Here is a 16,156-nt window from a genome sequence, read left to right as displayed (position 1 = left end):
TCTGTGTCGTCACAACAGCTCCCACATCAAGAAAACATGCATCAGTGCGCTTGTAACAGTCGCTCTGTGATGCAAGTCAAGAAAGGAAAAACTGCACTGTGTAGTCATGCCAAGCCATAATTTGAATCAGGATGCAGTGTGCGATGGACATGCCTTTCTGTTTTTCTACCCCGACAATGAAAAGAAGGATGTGCGACAAAGCCACATGCGGGTCTCGTGCTTGTGTGCTCGCTCCCCGAGAAACCGCACTAGGAGCAGAGCTCGTATCCAGTTCCTAAGTGTTGGAGAAAACTTAATCTGGGCGTCTCTGGGGTGTTTTTTTTTTTACTCCCCCAACACTAAAAAACTCTCTAAAAACGAAAAACTAGCAACAATACGATGAAGATGCATATTAATTACACAAGCACAGAAATGAGAATTTCCAGTGTGCAGATTCCACTTTGCGATTGCTGAAGGAGAGCAGGTTTGTGTTGGCATCGAAGGGCAAAACGGCAAAGAGACAGACTGGAGAGGAAGTGAAACCAAGTCTTTGACTCTTTTTTCCCCCCTCCCTCCCCATTTTCCCTTCCAGAGGTTGAAGAAACCCAATCCTGAATAAATTCCATTTTTATATGATTTGTGAAGGGGTGGTGGCCAAGTGGTTAATGTGCTTGGTTTCAGTTCAGAAGGTTCCGGGTTCAAATCCCACCCCTGCCACATTTTTCCATGCAATGTGGAGTTGCATCAGGAAGGGCATCCGGCGTAAAACTTGTGCCAATTCAACATGCAGATCCACCTTGGATTTGCTGTGGCGACCCCAAGTGCAAACAAGGGAGCAGCCGAAGGGACTTACTTTTTATATGATTTGTGAAAGGAAGTCATTTCTGGCACACCCCAAATTTAAAAAAAAAAAAACTTTTTTAAAAAAGCACAATTAATGGAACAAATATGAACACACCAGTATGTGATTTAGCATTTAAAGAAGTCTAAATCATGCGGACTTCAATACAACAAAATGGTTCTAGTTTGAATCTCAAGTGAAGAGATTTTTATTTTATTATACGTTAGAATGTCTTATTTATTTATTTTTTAAAGTGGACACTAACTCAAGTTCACCTCCACATCATGACACCATCTCCAGGAAATCGGAGCGAGGTTGCTGGAATTCAACATTCCCAGTGGGTCACTAGTCAGTCCTCATCACCGAGGGGCCAACTGGCTGGGAAGAGAGGACCAGCTGGAAGTTATTTGCATACAGTGAACGTGTCCTTAATAGAACTTTGTGAAGCACCTCTTTTATTGGTCGCACATATGGAGGGAAGAAAAAGAAAAATGGCAAAGGTTCAGCAGCATATGGCCATGAATTAAATAAGTGCATTTAATTATAAAAGTTCCTTGGAAAAAAAATGTGGACATGCAAGGCAGAACTAAAGAGCATCTGCAGCAGGAAACCTTTGGCCACACCGCCCCCTTCTGTCTGTACTATAAACTACCACTTGTTCAATCATTTCCTGGTGTTTTAATGCAAACTTTAAATCACTGCCATGTTCAAAAGTTAAATTCAGGCTGTCGAGACAGTACTCTTCAGACATTACAATTTGTACACCCCTGCATCATTTCCCCCTTTATTTCTATTTATTTTTAGCAGAATCACAAACTTCTCAATTTTCTTGGCACTTGATCAATGGGTGGGTCATGAGCTAAAAATTTGGAGCCCGTCTCCACTGCCAAAGTTGCTCTAAATGATAATGAAATATTCTGATTTTAAAGTCAAGCCAAATCTGCATCTTTAAAAAAAATCTTGGTGGAGATGTTTTGCATGACGTGATTTGTATTAAGTAGGTTGAGGTCAGCCTGGAGAGGTGGAGCTAAACTCTGGAGAGAAGGGGAATGAAACTCTTGATTGAATCATCATACACTGACATGATGAAAAAAATTTAAATTACAACTGTGAGGGATTCATGAAGTGGCCTGATTTGCTTGAATTCAACTTAATGCAAATGTCAAAATAGGTTAATTGGAAGAAAAAAAAAGCTGTGGTGATTTTTAATGTAGTCTAGTAAAAGAGAACGAGTACATTGCTTGTGGGGATCCACAGGCTCTAGATTGGGTAGTGTTTATAAAATGGGTAGGTGACATTTTTCAGGGATGGCAATAAATTCTGCAAAGTTTCTATAATGAGTTGGAATGGCATGTCAGTCCAGAATGTTTTTAGAACCTTAGACCTCAAAATGTTTTTAGAAGAACTCAATCCTTTTATTTCCTGTTAATTATGTAATTTGTGAATGTTAATTTATGGTCTTAAAGTAATTAATTGTTTAGGTTCTTGTTATCATATATACAGACCATTATTATTATTGCTTCTATTTTGTCATTTAATTTTTAAATGGACCACAATGGAAATGTGCTTTCACTTTCTTGTGTCATCCATGTATTTTTAATATACACTCAACAAAAATATAAACGCAACACTTTTGGTTTTGCTCCCATTTTGTATGAGATGAACTCAAAGATCTAAAACTTTTTCCACATACACAATATCACCATTTCCCTCAAATATTGTTCACAAACCAGTCTAAATCTGTGATAGTGAGCACTTCTCCTTTGCTGAGATAATCCATCCCACCTCACAGGTGTGCCATATCAAGATGCTGATTAGACACCATGATTAGTGCACAGGTGTGCCTTAGACTGCCCACAATAAAAGGCCACTCTGAAAGGTGCAGTTTTATCACACAGCACAATGCCACAGATGTCGCAAGATTTGAGGGAGCGTGCAGTTGGCATGCTGACAGCAGGAATGTCAACCAGAGCTGTTGCTCATGTATTGAATGTTCATTTCTCTACGATAAGCCGTCTCCAAAGTCGTTTCAGAGAATTTGGCAGTACATCCAACCAGCCTCACAACCGCAGACCACGTGTAACCACACCAGCCCAGGACCTCCACATCCAGCATGTTCACCTCCAAGATCGTCTGAGACCAGCCACTCGGACAGCTGCTGAAACAATCGGTTTGCATAACCAAAGAATTTCTGCACAAACTGTCAGAAACCATCTCAGGGAAGCTCATCTGCATGCTCGTCGTCCTCATCGGTGTCTCGACCTGACTCCAGTTTGTCGTCGTAACCGACTTGAGTGTGCAAATGCTCACATTCGCTGGCGTTTGGCACGTTGGAGAGGTGTTCTCTTCACGGATGATGCGAAGGAGATGTGTTGCACTGCATGACGCAAATGGTGGTCACACCAGATACTGACTGGTATCCCCCCCCCAATGAAACAAAACCGCACCTTTCAGAGTGGCCTTTTATTGTGGGCAGTCTAAGGCACACCTGTGCACTAATCATGGTGTCTAATCAGCATCTTGATATGGCACACCTGTGAGGTGGGATGGATTATCTCAGCAAAGGAGAAGTGCTCACTATCACAGATTTCGACTGGTTTGTGAACAATATTTGAGGGAAATGGTGATATTGTGTATGTGGAAAAAGTTTTAGATCTTTGAGTTCATCTCATACAAAATGGGAGCAAAACCAAAAGTGTTGCGTTTATATTTTTGTTGAGTATATTTACAATTATTTACTTAAATTGAACTTGCTAACTAAAATCACACACACGCATGGTTTTAATATATAGATGATTTACCGCTAGTGTTAATTTTGTTGCCCATTTTTCAATTTAGTCTTAGTCTTGTTTCAAAGTTCATTCTTAGTCTTAGTCACATTTAGTCATTCACATATCATTTTTGTTAGTCATGTTTTAGTCGACTAAAAGTCTCAACATTTTAGCCTAGTTTTAGTCAAATGAGAGTTTGAGGTATTGTAGTCGAGTTTTAGTCAAAACTTTTTAGTCTTTTTCTATTTATTTCAGAGATAATTTTTATTCATTCATTCCAGTTGAGTTGTGTTCCACAGCTGAAATATTGATTAAATGTCTGGAATAACAAACATCTTGAATTAATTGAATGAATCTTCAATGCAACTTTGCTAAAAGTGTCTTCTTTGTTGATTCAATACACATCTACAAATGATGCACTTGTTCTGATGTTTTATATTTATTAGAAACACCAACAAAATAATATTAAATTAAAAACTGGTGTTAAATATTATCTTATAGCCGAGCAGATTCAGAGGGATATAAATGTAAAATGTGACTTTGGCTCAGATCTCCCCTACAATACTCGCGCCTGGAGCGCTGAGACTTTGTCACTGGGATAAGTTCTCCTTGATGGAATGGAGGACGTCTCATTTTGGGGAAAAACAGTTTTGGTCAGTTGTAGTATGCTGTCTGTTTTACGTTTGGACAGAGGTGTCATTTGACTTAAAATGGCGATTCGCTTTGAAGTTATTGATTGCAGAATGATCCGTCTTTCCACCTTTACTCGGAACAGAGCCACAGAGCAAATCCCACCACACATACATGGAGTGGAAGATATTATCATCATCATTATTATTATTATTATTATTATTATTTGGGGCACTAACTTTAGTTTACACACCAGAGAAGTGGGAGATATTAATGTTCCAATCCACGACAGAGAACCACGATGTTGGCTGCCCCACAAAAAAGGCATGTTAATGAACAAATAAAAACTGTCCGTGTGAAGTGATGGATAATTCTCGCAGATAAAGAAGCCTATTTAGAGACTTTAATCAGCAGAAAAGGTAAGTCACGACTGACATCTTTAACTGTGGACGCGGTGCTTCTAATCAGAACCAGCGGGTCCACAATCAAGGTAGAGAAATTATTATTTTCCTGTTACACACCCTCAGAAACAACTTAACGGCCCAACTGCAGTGTAATTTTTTATTATAACAGCATAACGGACCATTACGCTGTTATAATGCTGGTGAGAACCCTGTATTGTAGCCATAATATGTTAAACTAAAACTATCAGTGGGCACAGCAAGAGGATACGTAACGTAGCCTACAGTACAGTAGAACTGCTGGCAAACACATGACTGGACTGGATGTTGTGTTTCTTCTTGTGTCATAGATGAAAACGGGGAAGTTTTTATTTTTTTATTTCTTGCAAAACTTTTTCATCTCGTTTTTATTCATCAACAATAACGCACATTTACACAGTTTTTGTCAGAGTTTTCAGAACATTGGTGCCATCTCGTCATCGTCTCGTCTTAGTCATGGGAAAAAGGGTTGTTGACGAACATATTTCAGAGTGTTTCGTCTAACAAAATTAACACTATTTACAGTCCCTTGCTGGAATGGTGTGCGAGTCCAAAATGTAATTATCAGTGACCATTGTTCAGTGTTGTTTGCCAATATTCGAAGTTTCTCCAAAAATATTAGTCCTATCAATGTTCTGTTTTGGCAGCGCTCATCCTTGACCCGAAATACATAAGCATCCCAAACGGCAAATGTCAGCTCACTCCAGTTTGTCCATGATCAAAGTTATACACACGCATGCATGCACACATGTACACAGACACCACTTTACTTTTAATAAATTGTGGCGACCTGCATGGATGAACAAAAACCGAGCCAGAGCTTGTAGTCTTTTCCTGCATTCTGACCCAAGTAGGTGCTTTTATTTTTACACACCCACAAACAGAGACAGTGGCGGAAGACATCAAAAGCACTACATATACTTCCTATTCATGGTAAAGGCAACATGATACTGTTGTGTGGGCCGCTGAAGAGGAGGTACTGCTGGCCCACCACCACCAGATGGCGACCTGCTTGAAGTGTGGGCTTCAAGCACAAGAGGGCGTCATAGCAACCGGGAGTGACAGCTGTCACTCGTCATCAGCACCAGCTGTCACTCATCCACATCACCACCACCATAAAGGCCGGACTGCAACTCCACCTCCCCGCCGAGAAATCAGCTACCATTCAGGTAATTTCTCTGCTTTAACTGAACAAGAGTCTGATCTCATTTACAGCCGTTTTCCTGTGACGTGTCCTTGTCTGCTGTGGAGGTGCTCCCTCCTAACTGAACACTGACTGTGGGATTACTGAGTGTGCGAACTCACACTCATCATTACTGTTTCTGTTCTCTGCCAGCAGTACCGGGTCTGACTGCTGAAGACAGTGGCCACCTGGGGCGCAGGGCTTGGCGGCTCCGGTGTTCTTCAGATCCGTTGGTGGTGGAAGCTGTGTGGGATCCGGCTCTTCTCTCGCCAGGTGTCTTCTATCTTCGAGCCTGACCACACGTCACCTTGTGTATATTTGACGTTCCACCATATTGTTATTGTCTGTACGTCGTTGTGCGATTCACAACATTAAATTGTTACTTTTTTGGCTTATCCATTGTCCGTTCATTTACGCCTCCTGTTGTGGGTCCGTGTCACGACACCTTCACAACAGGATTTCTCGGCCAGCGTCACGGATCCCGAGGGGCGTCAACCATCGCTTGAACAGCCAATGGAAGAGCGAGGTGCACAGGCGCCAGCAGGAGGCGTGTTAGGTGAGCTGCAGCACATCTTAACCGCTTTTACTGCTCGGTTGGACTTAGTTACCGAGCAGGGCATTATTCTCAATCGGAGGATGGAGGCTCTCACCGCCCAGGTGGAAGCGCATGATCAGGGCGCTGCTGCAGCACCTCCTCCTGCTGACCGTATGCCAGAGACAGACATTCCACTGGTCGTTCAACGAACCCCCCCACCTTCCCCTGAAGCATACGGAGCCGTACGGAGGCTGTGTGGAGAAGTGCGCGGACTTCTTGATGCAGTGCTGTCTCGTCTTTTCACAGTGTCCTGTCATGTACGCGTCAGACGCTAGCCGGGTGGCTTATGTTATAAATTTGCTTCGAGGAGAGGCACGCGCCTGGGCTACAGCGCTCTGGGAGCAGAATTCACGGCTCCTAACAATTTACACTGAGTTTGTGAGGGAGTTCCGACAGGTGTTCGACCACCCTCATAGAGGCGAGACCGCTTCAAGCGTGCTGCTGTCGATAAGACAGGGTTGTCGGAGCGCAGCGAAGTATGCAGTCGACTTCCGCATCGCGGCAGCGCGAGCCGGCTGGAATGCTGTTGCGCTCCGCGCCGCCTTTGTAAACGGACTGTCGCCGGTCCTTAAGGAGCACCTGGTGGCGAAGGACGAGCCGCGGGATTTGGACGGGCTTATCGACCTGGTTATACGGTTAGACAACCGATTAACAGAACACCGACGGGAGCGAGACGAGGGGCATGGTCAGGCACAAGCCGTCCCTCTTCCTCCCGGGTCCGAAAGGGAGCCGACTTCCCCACGCTCCACAGCCAGGGCTCTCCACGTGACGACAGCTCCCCCTGCTGACGTTGCTATGGAAACGAGCAGGGCCAAAAAAACGATCAGAGCAGAGACAAAGGAGGCTGATCCGTGGAGAGTGTTTTCTCTGCAGCTCAACCAAGCATACACAGAGAGAATGCCCCAAACGGTCAAAACAGCAGCACTCGTCCTTAGAGACTGGGCTAAGGGTGGGTCACAACACCCACGCGGGGAGACCCCGACAATCTGCACGTATCCCAGTCACGATCCTGAGTGGGGATCTAACCCTTCACGCCCCAGCACTGGTGGACACGGGGTCGGAGGGGAATCTGCTGGATAGCAGATGGGCAAAGGAGGTTGGGCTCCCTCTAATGGCCCTACCGTCACCACTGTCGGTGCGGGCACTAGATGGCACCCTTCTTCCACTAATCACACACCAGACACAGCCAGTGACATTGGTGGTGTCTGGGAATCACAGGGAGGAGATTGTGTTTTACGTAACACTTTCTACCTCCCGAGTGATTTTGGGTTTTCCATGGGTGTTAAAACACAATCCCCGGATTGATTGGCCGTCTGGGGTTGTGGTTCAGTGGAGCGAAACCTGCCACCGGGAGTGTTTAGGATCCTCGGTTCCACCCGGTGTGACAGCTAAGGAGGAGATTTTAGTCCCCCCCAATCTGGCGGCGGTGCCAGCCGAGTACCATGACCTTGCTGACGTCTTCAGCAAGGATCTGGCACTCACGCTGCCCCCACACCGTCCGTACGATTGTGCCATTGATTTGATACCGGGCGCTGAGTACCCGTCCAGCAGGCTGTACAACCTCTCACGTCCGGAACGCGAATCAATGGAAACCTACATCCGGGACTCGTTAGCTGCCGGGTTGATCCAGAACTCCACCTCCCCGATGGGTGCTGGTTTCTTTTTTGTGGGCAAGAAGGACGGCGGACTCCGTCCATGCATTGATTACAGAGGGCTGAACGAGATCACGGTTCGCAACCGATACCCGCTACCTCTGTTGGATTCAGTGTTCACGCCCTTGCATGGAGCCCAAATTTTCACAAAATTGGATCTTAGGAATGCTTATCACCTGGTTCAGATCCGGGAGGGAGACGAGTGGAAGACGGCATTTAACACCCCGTTAGGTCACTTTGAGTATCTGGTCATGCCGTTCGGCCTCACCAATGCGCCCGCGACGTTCCAAGCGTTGGTTAATAACGTCTTGCGGGACTTCCTGCACCGGTTTGTCTTCGTATATCTAGACAATATACTCATCTTTTCTCCGGATCCTGAGACCCATGTCAAGCATGTACGTCAGGTCCTACAGCGGTTGTTGGAGAACCGGCTGTTTGTGAAGGGCGAGAAGTGCGAGTTCCACCGCACTTCTTTGTCCTTTCTGGGGTTCATAATCTCCTCCAACTCCGTCGCCCCTGATCCGGCCAAGGTTGCGGCGGTGAGAGATTGGCCCCAACCAACCAACCGTAGGAAACTACAACAGTTCCTCGGTTTTGCAAATTTCTACCGGAGGTTCATCAAGGGCTACAGTCAGGTAGTGAGCCCCCTGACAGCCCTGACCTCCACAAAAGTCCCATTCACCTGGTCGGATCGGTGCGAAGCCGCGTTTAGGGAGTTGACACGCCGGTTGTCGACTGCACCGGTTCTGGTGCAGCCCGATCCCAATCGCCAGTTTGTAGTTGAAGTGGACGCCTCTGACTCAGGGATAGGAGCCGTGCTATCCCAGAGCGGGGAGTCCGACAAGGTTCTCCATCCATGTGCCTACTTTTCCCGCAGGTTGACCCCGGCTGAAAGGAACTATGACGTCGGCAATCGGGAACTTCTTGCGGTGAAGGAGGCTCTTGAGGAGTGGAGACACCTGTTGGAGGGAGCATCGGTACCATTTACGGTTTTCACGGACCATCGGAACCTGGAGTACATTCGGACTGCCAGGCGTCTGAACCCCAGGCAAGTCCGCTGGTCGCTGTTCTTCGGGCGTTTTGACTTCCAGATCACCTACCGCCCCGGGACAAAAAACCAACGATCTGACGCCCTGTTCCGGGTGCATGAAGAGGAGGTCAAGACCGAGCTGTCAGACCCCCCTGAAACCATCATCCCCGAGTCCACTATCGTGGCCACCCTTACCTGGGACGTGGAGAAGACCGTCCGGGAGGCCCTGACACAGAGCCCGGACCCGGGGACAGGTCCAAAGAACAAATTGTACATCCCACCAGAGGCCAGGGCTGCGGTCCTTGACTTCTGTCACGGTTCCAAGCTCTCCTGTCATCCAGGGGTGCGAAGGACCGTGGCAGTGGTCCGGCAGCGCTTCTGGTGGGCGTCTATGGAAGCCGACGTCCGGGAGTATGTCCAGGCCTGCACCACCTGTGGCAGGGGCAAGGCCGACCACCACAAGGCCCAAGGCCTCCTCCAGCCTCTGCCCGTGCCTCATCGCCCCTGGTCTCACATCGGCCTGGACTTTGTCACGGGCCTCCCGCCGTCCCAGGGCATGACTACCATCCTCACGATAGTGGACCGGTTCTCCAAGGTGGCCCACTTCATGGCCCTCCCGAAGCTCCCGACGGCCCAGGAGACTGCAGACCTCCTGGTCCACCATGTCGTGCGTCTGCATGGGATTCCATCGGACATTGTCTCGGATCGTGGTCCTCAGTTCTCCTCCCAGGTCTGGAGGAGTTTCTGCAGGGAACTGGGGGCCACCGTCAGTCTCTCGTCTGGGTACCACCCCCAGACGAACGGGCAGGCAGAGCGGACGAACCAGGAACTGGAGCAGGCCCTCCGCTGCGTGACCTCCGCGCACCCAACGGCCTGGAGCAACCATCTGGCCTGGATCGAGTACGCTCATAATAGCCAAGTTTCATCTGCCACCGGCCTCTCCCCGTTTGAAGTGTGTTTGGGGTACCAGCCCCCATTGTTTCCGCTAGTGGAGGGAGAGGTCGGGGTGCCCTCGGTCCAGGCCCATCTGAGGAAGTGCCGTACCGCCCGCTCTGCCCTGCTCAGAGCCCGGACGAGGGCTAAGGCCCATGCAGACCGCCGGCGTTCCCCGGCCCCTGCATACCAGCCCGGGCAGGAGGTTTGGCTATCCACAAAGGACATCCCCCTGCAGGTGGAATCCCAGAAGCTTAAGGACAGGTACATAGGACCGTTCACCATAACCAAAATCCTCAGTCCAGCCGCAGTGAAGCTGGCAGCTTCAGCTTCACTGCGGATACATCCGGTTTTCCACGTGTCACGTATCAAGCCTCACCACGTTTCACCCCTCTGTACCCCCGGACCGGCGCCGCCTCCTGCCCGGATCATCGACGGGGAGCCGGCTTGGACTGTGCGCCGGCTCCTGGACGTCCGTCAGAAGGGCCGGGGGTTCCAGTATTTGGTGGACTGCGAGGGGTATGGACCCGAAGAACGCTCCTGGGTGAAGAGGAGCTTCATCCTGGACCCGGCCCTCCTGGCCGACTTCTACCGGCGGCACCCGGACAAGCCAGGTCGGGCGCCAGGAGGCGCCCATTGAGGGGGGGGTCCTGTTGTGTGGGCCGCTGAAGAGGAGGTACTGCTGGCCCACCACCACCAGATGGCGCCCTGCTTGAAGTGCGGGCTTCAAGCACGAGAGGGCATCATAGCAACCGGGAGTGACAGCTGTCACTCGTCATCAGCACCAGCTGTCACTCATCCACATCACCACCACCATAAAGGCCGGACTGCAACTCCACCTCCCCGCCGAGAAATCAGCTACCATTCAGGTAATTTCTCTGCTTTAACTGAACAAGAGTCTGATCTCATTTACAGCCGTTTTCCTGTGACGTGTCCTTGTCTGCTGTGTTGGCGTTTGGTGTGGACTGCGACGGCTTCGCCTCACACCCCAACCAGATAAGTGGTTTCACAAGGAGCTGTACGAGTGTGTGATTGGAGGTGGAGGTGCTCCCTCCTAACTGAACACTGACTGTGGGATTACTGAGTGTGCGAACTCACACTCATCATTACTGTTTCTGTTCTCTGCCAGCAGTACCGGGTCTGACTGCTGAAGACAGTGGCCACCTGGGGCGCAGGGCTTGGCGGCTCCGGTGTTCTTCAGATCCGTTGGTGGTGGAAGCTGTGTGGGATCCGGCTCTTCTCTCGCCAGGTGTCTTCTATCTTCGACCATGCCCACACGTCACCTTGTGTATATTTGACGTTCCACCATATTGTTATTGTCTGTACGTCGTTGTGCGATTCACAACATTAAATTGTTACTTTTTTGGCTTATCCATTGTCCGTTCATTTACGCCCCCTGTTGTGGGTCCGTGTCACGACACCTTCACAACAGATACTTAATTAAACCGACTAAACCAAATCAACTACAAAAACACAAGAAATCAATAACACTAACAACACTATTAAACAAACATAAATCACAATAACATTTAAAACCACAAAACCAGGGACTTCCAGCCTGACATGTGACTCTGCCCGCACGTTCTTTCATTACAAAATGACCGTTAACAATGGAATGTCCGAATAAACTCCTCATGCCGACTTCTTCTGAAAGTTCTCTGTTCTCTGACGACTTACTGCATCAACAGAGCCTGAAATGTGGAAGTTTTCAACTTGAAACGGCGAGACGCTGCCGCCTCGAAGCGCAGATCGCCGTCAGGCGCCGTGGACCGTCCTTAAAGCGACACTACCAGACCAAAATCTCTCATCAGCCGTTAAAATTTTTACCGAAAACCAGCTGAATTTATTGAATGGTGTCCACTCAGTTGTGCCTTACAGTTTTGAAAAAAATTTTATCAAACAAAGCAACAGTCTGAGCCATTCCTAAACAATGAAAAAAATCGACGAGCGGGTGGACGACTCCTCACTCAAAGACTGCCCACAGGCGAATGACGTAACCGACAGGCGTGAAAAAACTCTCGCATGCCCACGAGGGTTCAAGCATGTCTGATGTAATCACACGTGATTCAAATCCATATGGTTTTTGAAAAAAATAATAAGGTCGGATACTTTTCTAATAGACCTCGTACAAAATCATACCAAACAGCAAATGTGAGCTCTCCCCAGTTTCTCCATGTTCGAAGCCATACACACGCACGCACACACGCACAGAGAGGCCATTTGGGTATGATAAGATAGACGCTTTAAACCAAAACACACATTAGTCACCATAACTATTACTTTTCTTTCACTTCACTTTTTAAAATGCTGAGATTGTGGAAAATCTGTTACAACACAAGAGGAATTAAAATAAAAACGACCACCACCAAGTTTGTACAACTGAATGTCTCTCTTTATTATTGTACATCATAATTACAAGTGAAAATAACACTTGATTGTGCTCACCGAATAAGCACTCTGGTGTTCTCAGACTGGATTACAAATTAGACAAGCATGAATAATAACAATAATAACAAAAGCCCGCCTTCACGGCAGAATCACAATCTTTGTGCGCTTTCAGAAGACGAGTAGTTGAAACAGACCTGGGTTAAAAGGTATTTGGAAATAATAGCATTTTAACATGTAAGTATCTGCCACAAGGAAACAGAACATGCACCAACTGTGTTGATGTCAGCATTTAAACAACTTAGATGTAACCAGACTGACCTGAAACAATATATTCACCCACTTTTTTGCTTGGCGTGCATAATTAAAGAACTATTTGCAACAACCATTTAACCCAGGCCTACAGCAGAGAGGGTTTTACTTTTTGGCGATCTGGAGACGCTCACTCACATTTTCCCAGTTGATGACGTTCCAGATGGCTTTAACATAATCCGGCCGCACATTTTTGTACTGAAGGTAGTATGCATGCTCCCATACATCGATACCAAGGAGAGGGATCAGACCTGAAAGTCAGGTACGGAGCAACCGTTGTATACTTTTTGACTGCCAACAGATTTAAAGGAAGATGATTCTCATTCATGTGTGTCGCAGGTGCACATCACTGACCTGTGGTGCCCTGTAGGGGATCCTGGTTCGCACAAGCTGCAATGCGAAGCCTGCCGCTCTCCTTATCGTAACCCAACCAGCTCCAGCCTGAGCCCTGCACTGCCACTGCTGCAGCAGACAACTTCTCCTTCATCTTCTGAAAGGACCCAAAGTCCTTTTTGATGGCTTCCATTAACTCCTCTGCAGCAAAAGGAAAACACAACTAAATGAAGACACTTTCTGCTTAGTTTTTAAGGTGTCACAAACAGATGGTTCAGAATTTCATGAGGTTACACATAATTAAAGATCAAACTGGGATGAAAGCATCCAGCCAGGATGATTGTTCTTGGGGCTGATCAGCCGGTCAGCTGCAAACCACTGAATCTCAGGGAGACTACAAAGGTGCTGAAACAGCTGAGGGATCTGTGATATATTGCCCTGCTGGCATTACACGTGAACTTTGTACCCATTTAGGAGGTGAGAAGCATCTCAAGAGATTAGAAGAATGCGCTCATCTGTGGCTCCACAAGTACTCACTGAATGCCACCATTCATATGTGTGGGGCTTCTTGTGATCAATGCTTAAGTTCGCAGAGCATTTAACTCTGTTAATGGGGCATCTTTGTGGGACATTCTCAAATTTTGACTTTGATTCTCAGATTTTCACATTCTCTGCTCAAATTTTGCATGGACTGGAAGTTGTTTATGGCTATGAAGCCCACTGACTTTGGTTCCTTTGTCAGCAAGTAAAGGTTCACCTTGACTTTCCAATCGATGATGTAATCTATGTGGAATCAATGATATCCCAAATGCAGTACTAGAGAAGTAGAGTGAAACAACTCTGTGTATTTCCACCTGTCTGTATCCCCTTTTAAGAACCACTGGATGTCTGGAAAACTAAAACAAGAAAGCAAAAACACCCTCCAGTGTTAACACTTGAGTTGTTCAACTGGATCCGTGAACCACAAAATATTTATACATTTAAGATGTAGTTCAAAATGAATTAAAACAATAATTTTTACTCCAATGTCATACAACAATAAAAAAGATGTAAAAGGCATCTGTGACTCACTCTGTGGTTCCCCGCCACCATTTGGCGAAAGGTTTGTCCAGAAGATGGTGTGATTAATGTGGCCACCTCCATTAAACTTCAAAGCAGGCTGAAGCGCGATCTGTGCCGTCACATCCCCTAAAATACAAATAAAACACCCCCAGGTCAACCACAAGCAGACATCAAGTCTGGATTTGAAATTGTGACCACTGATGTTGAAAACATGATTTCTAAAATAAATGTAGGGCGTAATAGAATTGTTAGCACATTAAATATTGAGCTCATAAAGTAATTTGTGATTTTAAAAAAAATTACAGTGTTTTGGATCGTGATTCCTAAAAACAGTTACATTCTTGCAGATGAGCAACGCAACTGCAGTCAATATACATATATATACATACATACGTATATGTATGTATAACCTCTTTTGATTTGCATATCTATCCCAACTCCACCAGTTCAAGAAGGCAAAGGCTATTCGCCTAACCGTTGGGGAGATAAGTCATACATTGAACATTACACGCCCAACCGTCGGGCAGATAAATATAATGTCTTACCTTATTCGCCCAACCGTGATCGTGTATTTGACACGCTTTGTGCATCTAAACTACGTTTTTACAACACTTTTTTACGGCTCTATTGCAGCGCGAAAAGCGGCGTACGTCTGACACATTTAGCGGCACTGTCTTTAATTACTGCAAAAAAACAAAACAAAAAAAAACACCACAATGGATGAAAGCAGACAAACTTCATAAGCATTTTAAATGGAAGCCTGTTAACGACGACAAAACAGCTTTTATGAACAAAATGCTGCTTGTTGCCTGTAAGATGGTGTTAGTCTGACAGTTCCTTGGGTGTGAAGAGTCAAACACTGTGAACCCTCCCACAGCCAGTGAGAAAATATCCACTTTTTCCTCCCGCGTTGAAACCGGAAGTGAACTTACAAGCATGCTCACTGGTCGGCTGTGGTTGGGTGTATATGCTTGCGTATTTACTTTACTGAACCAACAGTTGGGCGAATAGCCACTCCGGTTCAGGAAACTACCGGCTGGTTATGTGATGCAAACTGGTGTTCGTACCCTTTGCCAGCGCCTCCTGATATTTCTCTTCTGTGACATTGAGGTTGTTGACATATGTGGCGTGATGCTTGCTGTAATGCAGTTGCATGATCTCTGCACTGATGTGGGGCTCCAGAGCTCCATAATCATAGAGCAGGTCAGGAAGTGTGTGCTTCTGCCTCCATGCACCCTCCTGGTTACAGGTTCGAAGCAGGCTGGCAGCACACCTAAAAATAAATAAATAAATAAATAAATGAATGAATGAATGAATAAGAAAGCACAGTTCCGGGGGTTGGTGGTTTAAACACTGCATCAGTCATAACTGACATGTTTATTTCATTCCAATCTACAATCAATGCTAATATGAGTGAATTACACCGGAAACAGACGACGTAATGCAGGTTATGTAACAAGCAAAATGTTTGGCGAGCAACTTTAAAACTTTAGAGCTTGAGTGTGGAATCTAAAAAACGTTTGGAGAATGGTAACTGTTTTTTAAAGCACGCTTCATTTACATAGGTCACGACACTAAACTGACTTTGTGATATTTAATGCGCCACAAGCTAACCGAGCGCGGCTGCTAAACGAGCTAGCTGTCACAACAACGGTGTCAAGTTCAGGGACACTGGAGGAGTTCAGACACTTTGTAGTAGTGGATGAATTAAAACCACTGTTACCTGCGCATTTGAGCAGCTCTGCAAAGCATATTGGCAGTAAGTCGTGAGAAGTGTTCCGAGGGGTTTAGAAACCTTTAAAGTTCTAAGAAAGAAGAAACCATGCAATGCTCCAGCTGCTCAGCTAACCGACTTGTTCTTCTTCGTGTGCTGAAACCGGCAGTGTCGATGTTTTGTGGCACTTTACTGCCTCTCATAGTTGACAGTTGGAAGCTCACACATTATAAGTAACGCAATTAACACACCATACATTATTTCTGATCATTTTCCTGCATGAGTTAATCCTGTTG

At 46.5% G+C, this 16,156-nt stretch overlaps 1 protein-coding gene across 1 annotated transcript; it reads right to left on the bottom strand.

Moving 5' to 3' along the window:
• Window positions 1-12,427: 12,427 nt before the first annotated feature.
• Window positions 12,428-16,028, bottom strand: sod2 (superoxide dismutase 2, mitochondrial). Its single transcript, XM_034162333.1, has 5 exons — window positions 15,870-16,028; window positions 15,214-15,419; window positions 14,156-14,272; window positions 13,106-13,285; window positions 12,428-13,002 (listed from the first exon to the last, which is right to left on the bottom strand). The coding sequence occupies exons 1-5, from the start codon at window positions 15,896-15,898 to the stop codon at window positions 12,857-12,859; spliced, it is 678 nt and encodes a 225-aa protein (XP_034018224.1). The 5' UTR covers window positions 15,899-16,028; the 3' UTR covers window positions 12,428-12,856.
• Between the last annotated feature and the right edge of the window lie 128 nt (window positions 16,029-16,156).

This window comes from Thalassophryne amazonica, chromosome 21, assembly GCF_902500255.1.
Source record: "Thalassophryne amazonica chromosome 21, fThaAma1.1, whole genome shotgun sequence".
Lineage (NCBI taxonomy): Eukaryota > Metazoa > Chordata > Actinopteri > Batrachoidiformes > Batrachoididae > Thalassophryne > Thalassophryne amazonica.
Note: the sequence above shows the minus strand (reverse complement) of the source record. Positions and strands in the feature narration are given on the sequence as shown.